The 12,108-nt window shown below is 42.0% G+C and overlaps 1 protein-coding gene across 1 annotated transcript in view; it reads left to right on the top strand.

Annotated features, from left to right (window-relative positions):
• Nucleotides 1-12,108, top strand: part of LOC145395418 (DNA polymerase delta catalytic subunit-like) — a 134,054-nt gene that overhangs the window by 110,079 nt on the left and 11,867 nt on the right. The window contains exons 14-16 of the mRNA XM_080269023.1: nt 4,133-4,234; nt 6,801-6,896; nt 11,899-12,036. Coding sequence (XP_080125149.1) covers nt 4,133-4,234; nt 6,801-6,896; nt 11,899-12,036 — 336 coding nt within the window. The remainder of the gene's footprint in view (nt 1-4,132; nt 4,235-6,800; nt 6,897-11,898; nt 12,037-12,108) is intronic.

Genomic DNA, 12,108 nt, shown 5'->3' with positions numbered 1-12,108 from the left:
TCTCTTAATAACCATCACTTTACTCTTTTCTACATTTACTCTCAAGGAACGACGCTTACAGACATCAGGAAAACTCTGCACTAGCCTACCAAGTTCTTGTCCAGTACTTGCAAACAATACTGCATCATCAGCATACAACAAATTTGAGATATTCCATCCATCACCATTCATTACCAATGCCATCCCTCTCTCCATTACTCGTGTTTTCACTTCTCTCATCATCCCATCCATATATACATTGAACAACCATGGGGACATCACAGAACCTTGTCGCAGGCCCACACTGATCGTGAACCATTCACTTAGATGCCCATTAACCCTGAAACATGCTTCACTACCATCATAAAAGCTCTTGACGGCACCTAGCAGCTTACCCTCTACACCAGTGGTTCTTAACCATTTTTCTTGGCGACCCAAAATCCATAAGATGGGCTATATGGCGACCCAAACCCTTGTAAACTTACTGTGCACCAGAACTGAAACAAACATATGTGTCATATCATGTGACTAAAACCAAAGTAATATTTCAATATTTTATTGATGTCATAATAAATTAATTTCATTTTTATTATATGCACTTCCTAAGAACTAAAATATCAACACATTTGGCAGGAAAAAAATAAATCGAAGATCAGAAAATCAAAATAATTCATTCATGTTCATGATACACCTATTTGCTCTGACCATTAAGGAGAGACTCACTATTTTGGATGTTGTCTGAGACATAAAGTAGGTACTATAATCAGTGAGATCCCTGGCACTGAAAAGTTTCAATCAGCTTCTCAAACCGAGGTGATTTAGGTGACAGATTGCATCTTAGGTCATCCTCTGGTTGTAGACGGTTTCTGTACTTTATGAGTGCAGAAAATCCTGCCTCACACATATGAGTTGTAGCAAAGGGAAGGAGTGCTTTCAGGGCTTCACCTCCAAAAATTTTCTTTTCTTTGTAAACTCTGATCCAGAATGAGCTCAGTGATTCGTTTTGTTTCCTGAAATCATAACGAAGTGTTTCATCATTCTGAACCTCGATGAGCTGCTCCTGGAGGGAGCTGATGTTCGAAATCTCGTCAGGTCAGTCTTCAGCTTCAGTGCTGACACCCAGGCATATTTCATCACATTCTCAGGAATGTAGCGAAAAACTCTTCGATTAGTCTGGAGATATGTTCCACAATGATGCTTTGGACCTGGGTGAGAGAAAATTTTTCGTCTTCCAGAAATTCACTCAAAGATGGAACGATTCAGTCTTCCCAGTCTCAAGTTTACTCTTCCACAGCTTCAGTTTCCCCTGGAATGCAGTTACCTTCTCTGACAGCCCGACTAATGTCTGATCGTGACCTTGCACTGAAATGTTCAAAGCGTTAATCTCAGCAAAGATATCTGCAAGATAAGGCATTTGCATCACCTACCTTGAATCAGAGAATCTTTGGGGCCAGTGAATGATTCTTTTTTGCTAAAAATATCTCAGTCTCGTTCCGCAGTTCAGGCAACCGTTGGAGCACCCTTCCTCGTGACAGCCACCTAACCTCAGAGTGGTACAACATGTGTACATGTTTTGAACCAAAATCAAAACACATCCGACTGATGATCCTGGAGGGCACAGCCCTAGATTAATGAAACTGACTACCTGGATGACTTCCTGCATCACTTTCTGTAACTCAGGTGATAACCCCTGAGAAGCAAGATTCTCACGGTGAAGGAGACAGTGAACAATCAGCACGAATGGATTTTCTTCTTTAAGTCTAGCAATGAAGCCATGACGTACTCTCAGCATTGCTGGTGCACAATCACAACAGACATAAAACACTGATTCCACTGAAGCTCTTCTTCCTTGAAGAATGAGTCCACAGTACTGGAAATATCTTCTCTGGTTGTGGTTGTGTGTAATGGCCGACAGAAGAGAACTTCCTCTTCCATGACTTCTGGACCTCGGTACCGTACGTAAGCCACGAGCTGGGCATCATTACTCCGAGATGAAAACGGTTAACTTTTAAAATGTAAAATGTACAGTACCGGTACTCTACTCCCAGTTGTGTGCATGGTAATAATCTTCTTTTAAGCCAAATGCAATTGCCTACTGTAGGAGAGAGAGAGAGAGAGAGAGAGAGAGAGAGAGAGAGAGAGAATGTAAAGCGTGAAGTATCGACAAGTACGGTAATATGTTAAAAAGTAATAGTATACAACATTGATAATATCAGTAATATATTTGTCTCTTGGCGACCCACTCCAAATGGCTTGGCGACCCAAATTTGGGTCACGACCCATAGGTTAAGAACCACTGCTATACACCGTACATACGCAGAACTTTCCACAATCTTTCTCAGTCCACTTTGTCATATGCTTTTTCCAGATCCATGAATGCCATAAACACCTTATGGTCCTTCTCACAAGCCTTCTCTATTATCTGTCTCACTGCAAATATTTGGTCCACACATCCTCTGCCACTCCTAAAGCCACCCTGTTCATCACTCACTAGGACCTCTGATATCTCTCTTACTTTCTCTATAATAATTCTTCCATATACCTTCCCTACCACACTCAGTAAGCTTATGCCACGATAATTCTTGCACTCAATTCGTTTACCTTTATTTTTGTACAGGGGTACAATCACAGCCTTTTTCCTCTCTGCAGGCACAGTTTCACTCATCCATGCCTTCTTACATATCTCCAACAAGCACTTCATTCCATTCTCTCCACTACATTTAAGCATCTCTGCATACACCTCATCAACCCCAGCTGCTTTCCCATTTTTCAGCCGCTTCACAGCACTCTTCATCTGTGCGAGCATCACGTCTCCTAGCACTGCATTCCTTCTCTGCACACCCCCAAAACCAATCATGTTTACAGCTGCTTTGCACTCTCTATCCCCATTCATCAGGCTTTCAAAATATTCTTTCCATCTGGTCCTTACTTCATCTCCATGGGTTAATAATCTACCACCTGCATCCTTCACATCATCCCACTTCTTTCTGCTTTCACTCCTACATTTCCGCACCTCTTTCCAGAATAACTTTCTATTTTCAGAGTAGTTCGCATTCATTTTTCTTCCTAGATCCTCATTTACGTCCTTTTTCCTCTTCACTAGTCTCTTTAGGTGCTTCTTGCTTTCATCATATTCATTTCTTATTTCAACTGAACCCCTATCCTATAACCACTTTATCCACTTCTTCTTCTTTTCCTCCACCGCTCTCTTTACCTTCTCATCCCACCACTCCGTACCTTTCTTCTTTGGTGTTACTCTTGCCACACCACACACCGCTTTAGCATTCCTAACTAAGCAATCCCTATATGCATTCCACAGTCTGTCCAGATCCATTTAATTCCAATTCAGTAATTCTAACTTGTCCTCTACTTTGGTCCTGTATTCATCTGCCATTTCTTTGATCCTCAGCTTCTCAACTTGCAATCTTTCTCCCTGACTGCTTCTCTCTCTCCTAATCCACCTCACTCCTCTCTGCTTGAGCTTGCATACCATAGTCATATGATCTGACAGACCTCCACATCATCCTCTCACAGTACTCGTATCAGCAACCATTCCCATCAACGACCTCTACGAGCATGTAATCAATCAGGCTTCTTTCAACACGATTCCTGTTCCCTCTATACCATGTATACTTATGTGCATCTCTGTGTTTGAAATACGAGTTACAAATGTAGATGAAATGAGGAAAAAAACCATGAGGGAAGGAAACCACATGTGTTGATGAAATGTGTGGTACAATACTTTGTGCTGTAATATACACTACATTATTGAAGTCTGTTATTACAACTCTGCAATCATGATGGGGAGAGGGACATTACAGACAAGGTTGAAGTAAAAAAAGGGAGGAAAACATATGTATTGTCTCCCACTGAGCCCTGTTTAATGGACATTGTTCGTCATAGGTGACAGACGTTCATTGGCCTTTGTCCTGTCTGTTAAATCAAATATCTCTATACCAGGGTCCGTTATAGTGAGGGTCTGCTGTACTAGCTATTAAAAGAGAACCAAGGACTCATCCACATCTTTGTGCTCTCAGTTTTAATATGGACCTAAGTGCTTGCATATTTTAACCACACAACTGGTTTTGATGTTGAACGAACACTTTTTACTCTCTGCCTGCCCCCACTTGGACATTAATCACATTTCTCACAGGTGTTACATGGTCGACAGCTGGCCCTGAAGCTCTCTGCCAACTCTGTGTATGGGTTTACTGGTGCACAAGTGGGAAAGCTACCCTGCCTTGAGATCTCACAGGTAAGCCAGTGTACTACATAGAGCAGCGGTGTCAGGTATAATTACTAATGGTTGTATTATTAATGATGATGGAGGTGGTGCTAAATGAGTCATGTTAACCCTTAGCCAGCGGCAGAACTATATGTAGACTGTGCAGATTCTGCTGAAAAATTTTGGGGAGACTATAAAGACACAGAGAATATATATAGTCGGCAATATGTAAGAGCCCTAGAGCCTCAAATATCAATAATTGGCTTACTTAAAGTTGCTCACTCAGTGACTCAGTCTGTTCCCACCTCTTAGAGGGGACACAACACTCCTGTGTTTCTCGTGTGGACCTCAATTCCTAATTTTCTTTTGATGTTTGGATATTGTAGAAATAATCATATCCTACACGAGGAGGAATGACGGTGATGATGAGATACAACTTATTCCAGATCGGGATTTGGATGGTGATTTCATTGATGATGTTAGTAGTGATTCTAATCGGATCGTGGTGACACTGATAGTGGTGATGAATCACAACTTGAGATTGCCGAGGAGCCAGATGGTAATCTGTCAAGTTGAGAAGTTAATGACAATGATGACAGTGTTCCAGTTGGGTGGTTGAGTCATTCTCCAATTAGTAGAGAACGACTGCCATTTACTGGAAACACAGGGGTCAAAGTAGTTTTGTAAAATCCTCAGGATCCACTGGAGATTTTTGTCTTTTATAGACAGTGATATAACTGAACATACAGTGAGATAAACAAATATATATATATATATATATATATATATATATATATATATATATATATATATATATATATATACATTTCTTTATGTGACCGACCCTGGGCATAGGCTTCACAGCCTGCATTCAAGGCCCAGTAGTCCTCCTACGTACCGTACACCTCTACATGTCACCACTTCGGCGCTAACACTCATCGTCCATACTTAATACATCCTAGGGCTGTCTCATACAGGACTGGTGTATTGGTATTAGCGAGGGTATTTTTACGACATGTCGGCGAGGCTTCTGGTAGATCAGTAAAGTCTGATTTTCATGAAATTGAAATTCTTAAACTGTTCCCTGCCCCAGCGGGATTTGAACCCGGGTCCATTAGGACTGCAGGCCAACTCTCTACCGATTGCTGCCAAGGTTTGTGAAGAAAAGAAAAGGAAGGGGAAAATGATGAGACTGAGTAGAGGTATGGTGTGGCAGGAAACTAATGTTGAGGAGAAGTATACCTTTTTAGGTCTGGTCACTTTACAAGGCATAGTAAAGAAGCCAATAACTTAATCATACCACTCCACCAACCAGATGCTTGCAACACCCTTTTTGCTATGTTAATGAAATATGGCAGCTGTTCCACATTGTAGTAGAGTCTATATATACAGTAGATTACGTTACAACTTTACATGCGGTAGGGGCTTTTTATATTACGTTAAAAAACTTACATAATACAGTGTAACTATCTTTATGTTCCAGTCCAGTGGTCGGGTGGATCTTTATAAAGACGATTCTTTTTTTTAGATGCTTCTCACAACTGCTGCTGCCCGCTAAGGGTTGACGGTGATGATAATGATAGTGAGAAGTGATGATACTTGCAGTGTAAGTGTTCAAATTGATGACAGGGAGAAATTATAGTAGTTTAAATGTCCCTAATGATGGTGATGGCATTAAGAAGAGATGATAGTTGTAGTGTAAATGCTCTTACTGATGATTAGAGTGAAAAGTGATGATATTGGTTGTGTAAATGTTCCTAATGATGATGATAAAGAAAAGTGATATTAGTAGTGTAAATGTTCATAACGATGATGGTGATAGTGAGAAGTGATGATAGTAGTAGCGGAAATTTTCAATAAAATGATGATAGGGAGGTAAGTGGGGGCATTCACTATCCACTCACTCGATGTAGTGCTGCTTTTGGGTGTCTGCCCTTTCCTCTCTTCCTTCCTTCCACTTCTATCTTTCTTTCCTTCATTCTTTCCTCTTCCATCTACCTACGGGTGACTTTACACTCTCTCTTCTGTCTTTCTTTCTTTCATTCTTTCCTCTTCCTTCTGCCTATGGGTGACTCTACACTGAGTGACAGACCAAAATGTTTCCTGTACACTAAGAAACCATTTATTACGCAGGGTGGTAACCATATAGCCAAATTATGGCACCTGGTGGTTTAGTGGGTAATTAAGACACTGCAGTCCGATAGAGCCTGTGCAGGTTTATATCCAAGGGATGGTTGGGGTTTATTGCTCACGTAATGCCACTCAGGGATGAGTGAGGCTGGTCACTCTCATCTTAAATGTCAGGACCAACTTGCCTTGCGCGGGCCCCTATGCTCCTCATGGGGCAGCATAGGATTGGATGATAGACAGAGAGTGAGAACAGTGATGATAGGAGTAAATGTTCAGAATAATGATGATGATGATGAAAGCGAGAAAAGTGATGACAGTAGTAGTGTAAATGTTCAAAATGGCCATAATGATGATGATGATAGTGAGAAGTGTTGATAGTAGTGTAAATGTTCAAAATGATGATGATGCAGCTACTGTCTTATCTCCATTCTGTATTTGTTTGTAACCACCACCTTACCCTTGCCAGAGTGTGACAGCGTTTGGCCGACAAATGATCGCATCCACCAAAGACGAGGTGGAGAAAAAATACACCATAAGGAACGGATACAAATTCAATGCAGAGGTGAGGATTGATATCTGAGGATGTTATTTATTTATTTTTTATTTTTTCGCTCATCTTAAATCACTCTCATCTCAAATGTTAGCACCAACTTGGCTAGCCCCTGGCTCCTACGCTCCTCATGGGTCGGCATAGGATTGGATGATGGATGGATGGATGGATTATTATTATTATATCATGTAACCAAGGATTATCGTGGCATAAGTTTATTGAGTGTGGTAGGGAAGGTATTTTGGAAGAATTATTACAAAGAAAGTAAGAGAAATGCCAGAAGTCCTAGTGAGTGATGAACAGGGTGGCTTTAGGAGTGGCAGATGATGTACTGTATGGGTCAAATATTTGCAGTGAGACAAATAGCAGAGAAGGCTTGTGAGAAGGACCATAAGGTGTTTATGGCATTCATGGATCTGGAAAAAGCATACAGCAAAGTGGACAAAGAAGGATTGTGGAAAGTTTTGCACATATACGGTGTAGATGGTAAGCTGCTAGGTGCCATCAAGAGTTTTTATGATGGTAGTGAGGCATGTTTGTTGCAGCTGCATGAGGCTTACGTGAAGGAGTGTTAGTGCCAACTTTAGTATATGGATGCGAGACTATGGTGTGGCATGAAAATGAAAGAGCAGTGGAGATGGGACTACTGAGGAATATACAGTTTCTGGGGTACAGAGGGTGGATAGGATACGAAATAGTGTGACTCGTGAAAGCTGTGGAGTGAGGAAGTCTGTGGACACCAGAATCGAAGAGAGTGTGCGGAGATGGTTTGGTCATGTGAGGAGAATGGATAACATTAAAGTGGTGAAAGATGTATATATGAGTGAATTTGAAGAAGGGAGGAGGCGAGGTAGGCCAAGGAGAAGGCGGAAAGATATGGTGTATGAGTGTGTGAAGAAGAGAGGTTTGGAAGTCGGTGAGCCCAGGAAACTGACAAAAGATCGAGCTGGCTGGATGAGTGTGTGAGAAGAAGTGCATGATCAGCGATTTGGCACCCCTTTTTAATGTAGCAGCGTCCAGATTGACTCTACTGGATACGTGTATGTGAAGCTGCTAAACTTATTGAATGTTTTTGGCGTAGCCAATAAAGCCAGGATTCTGGGGGCTTGAATAATAAGTGAGTGGAAGCGTGGCCGATCGGATTGGGCAAATTTGGGCTGTCTGGATATTGCTACTCCTCACCCTGCCCTAGGGTGGGAAAGGAAGTCCGGATGATGATGATGATCATGATGATGACCAATGATGAGATGGAGAGATGAAGTAGAGAGGAATATGAGAGGTGGGGGTGTAAGCTGGGGGGAGGACAATGAAATGGCGAGGGACAGGGAAACATGGGGGCAATTTGTTTGTGTCCATCCCTTAAGGGATCAGCACATAGTAACCAAGCAGCTCTCCCATCCAAATACAGACCAAAAAGAAAGGAATATTCTAATGATGCTTTCTGGAACCTACTTTACCTCATTCTTAGGTGGGAAAGAGAGATTTGAGTGATAATGATGATGGTAAATGCCTTCTCTTTCTCTTTCGGCATTTGTATAAAGAGGTTAGCACTGTTTTTGGTAAGTGGGTGCATAAAAGATGTAGTCGTATTAGAGGTAGATGTGAGCTTATACTGATTTTGTGTGTGCGTTGTGTCGGAGAGAGCATGTGGAGATTGTCATGCGTGGAAGGATAAGTGTCTGCTTAAGATATATAGTGGTATTAGAGGTAGACTCTGAGATCATGCAGTATTTGTGATAAGTGGATGCACAAGAGATGTAGTGGTATTAGAGGTAGGGTGCAAGGTAATGCTGATTTTGTATGTGTGGTTTGTCGGGGACATGTGGAGATTGCCAGGCATGAAGGGATTCATCATGCTGGTGAGTCTCTTGAATGTGTGGAAGAGTGTTGTTACTTGGGAGACATGTGGTGGAAGTGGGGCTGGGAAAAAGCGGTGGTGGCGATGATGATGATGATGATGATGATGATGATGATGGTAAATGAGTCGTCTTTCTGTATATACAGTAATCCCTCGATTATTCGTCATAATAGGGTCAAAGGCATGACCAGATACGGCAATGTCCAGATGCAGAGCAATAGCCTCTACTGTACCCATACCCTACCTATACCTATACCCAACCTATATGTACAGTACCCCTTCTAATTTTAGCAGTGCTATTCGGTCTTTCGGCTGTTTTTAGACATCAAAGCACACATTACAGTATGCAATATAATTCTAAACACTAAGAAAACAATGCATTAACAACAAAATAACAGAAAAAAATAATAATGCAAACCCTACCAGTATGTACAGTCGTCAGCACAAACTCGCTGCAAGCCTACTCGCGTGATGTGGGTCGTTTTGTCGGACGACAGTGTATGAGAACTAGTTGCCACATAAGATTTTTTACGGCCTAAAGACGTGTTTGTAACAATTAGTACTGTAAGTCGCTCAGAATGTAACATTCTTTATATCTGATTAGCAAAATAATGTGCTAAAGACGACAGGAGAATGTTGTGAAATGATGAAACTTCCCCTCTCTCCCGCGTACCCTTCCCGATGACCCTCCTCAGAATACCTCTCACCACACCTCCCTTCCTGCTCTCCTTCATTTCCACTCCCCTCTCTCCCCATCCTGTCTACCTTATATTATCCACGGCACTAATCGACGTAATAAACCGCACTCTTCTCTATTTTTTGTCTATTCTTGCAACCCTTTTGTTTCTCTACATTCGTGAGATTCTTGCGATGCCAAAGTCTTTTTCTCCCACCCTTTACTTCAAACATGATGCAGCAATTCGAATCATGATGGTTCTGATATTGCTTCATGAATCAGCGAACAGTATGAGGAGACTGGGAACATTTTCCGTGGGAAGAACGAGACAGGTAGGAGGTATGAGCACGAATGTTTATTTAATTCCGCCGATTGAAATAATAGCCACCGACTGCCAGGCTCACTCAAAAAAAAAAAAAATAAAATAAAAAATAAAACAGTAAAGAATGCATCACAGGAACGAGACCTCAAACGTTTCTGTATCTAGTGGCTGTTGGTGGTGACAGGGGTTGGAGAAAAGAATGACAACTGGAGTGGGAAGGAGATGGGGAGGGTGAGAATGGGACTCGAACAGGAAGGAATATAGATAATTAACCCTAGATACAGTTAGTTTTATTAACGCACTGCGAACAATTGAAAAGAGGACCGGTTGGATTTAGTAAACAGCCAAGAGAACTGCGATGCACCAGTCGGGTTAGTGCAGTGGATAAATGAATGAAGGTAGAGAGGGTGGGGAGAGGAGACAGCGTGGGGGGTAGGAGGGAGAGAAGGGGTGGGGGGGACATCAGGAGGAGTAAGAGGGAGAGAGGGGAAGGGAGCTTAGACACGGTTACAATGAGGAATACCAGAATATTACTCTCATACTTCGTTCCATAACATTCTTCTGCCAGTTCTTTCACTTTTTTATTCTAGTCAAATACGGTATGCAGAATATTGTATTCTAGGCAGTCTCCGGTATCACCTCTTAAAAACACGTATTTAAGGTGTATAAAAGTCTATGTGGTAACTAGTCCCGTTACACTGTTGCTAGACAAAAGGACTCACATCACACGAGTGGACTTGCAGCGAATTAATGCTGACGACTGTACAATACTCCTCCCAATTTGGGCAGTGTTCTGAGGTTTTCTGGTTTTTTAGACATCAAAGCACACATTGCAGTATGCAGTATAATCCTAAACACTAAGAAAACAAAGCATAAATAACATAAAAAACAAAACAAAAAAACAATATGCACAATACCCCTTCTAAATTTGGCAATGTGCTGCAGTCTTTCATCTGTATTTAGACAGCAAAACACACATGGGAAGATCCAGTATAATGCTAGACACTAAGAAGACAATGCCTAGACAAAAGTCCACAAAAAATCAGTGAAGATATTTATAGTATTATTAACCTTCTCAGTGAATAAAATAGTCTCTCATGCAACAAGGGTAATGGCTGACTCCATGGCACAAAGAAAAACATTTCTTTTCATTTCAGTATGCCCCCCCGGAAATTGGTTATATTGTTATGAATTGTATGCCTTCATTTTCGCTGGTGTTTATGCTGCAAGATAATCTAATAAAACACACAAAAACTGATGAATGAAAGTACAAAAAAAACTGTGAGAATGAAGTTATTGGAGAGTAAATAGTACCTTCAAATAACTTCCCAACATCATAGCACAAAATTTTGCCTGCACTGTGCAACAGCTAAGCATATGCCTAGATGTAGAATTTCATTAGCTTTGTCATGGTCATTTCAAATTTTCGATACGACCAGTAGTATTCGAATAAATCGCAAAAAAACAATTAAAAATCACGCAGGGATGGTGGGCGACTCACAGGTGGGGGAGGACTAAGGGAGAGAAAAGGCGGGCAGTGGTGAGCATGGAGAGGGATGGAGGAGGGACAGGGGGAGGGGAGAAGCAAGGAATGCCATGGGACTTTCATCGCTCGGTGAGGAGGTGGACGGGTGCTTTTGCCCTGCTGGTGGGTTAGGCTCCGAGAGCAGTACGGTACGTTCCTATTGATCCGGCTGGCCGGGGAACTTTTAGCATTCGGTAAGGACCCATACAGCCATTTTAACTTAGGTTGTGGGTTACGCTGTGTTTTCCTCACACACTACCAGAATGTTTCCGGTGATCAGGGTGACCGGGTGATTTTGACAATACGATAGGGATCTGTACAGATATTCTTGCTCAGTTTGAAGGTTACGGTCTATTACCCGCGCATGGACAGACAGGCTGGTGAGCCATGGAGCAGACTTTTTTACTTTCTAGGCTGGCCAGCTGCCGAAGCAGGAACTTTTATGTCCGGTTACGGACAGATAAATTCAGATACGGTTATACTACTGTAGAGCCAAGGCCTAATGAATGGATACAAAGCATGACTGGATAAGGACTGTCCAGTTAATCAAGGGATTACTGTAAATGGGAGGAAGAGGTAATGATGGTGACAATGACAATGATGCTGATAAACAACTTTTCCCCCCATGTGCAGGTGATTTACGGCGACACAGACTCAGTGATGGTAAAGTTTGGGGTGGACACAGTGGCGGAGGCGATGGAGCTGGGGCGGGAGGCGGCAAATTATGTCACTGAGAAGTTTGTCAAACCCATGAAACTTGAGTTTGAGAAGGTATGGTGGTGGTGGTGGTGGGGGATTTTTATGTATGTGTGGGGGGGGGAGTTGTGTGTGTGAATGTCTGTT

The sequence above is a fragment of the Coenobita brevimanus genome, chromosome 31 (assembly GCF_032717465.1).
Source record: "Coenobita brevimanus isolate Jiangsu-jjx chromosome 31, ASM3271746v2, whole genome shotgun sequence".
Taxonomy (NCBI): domain Eukaryota; kingdom Metazoa; phylum Arthropoda; class Malacostraca; order Decapoda; family Coenobitidae; genus Coenobita; species Coenobita brevimanus.
Note: the sequence above shows the minus strand (reverse complement) of the source record. Positions and strands in the feature narration are given on the sequence as shown.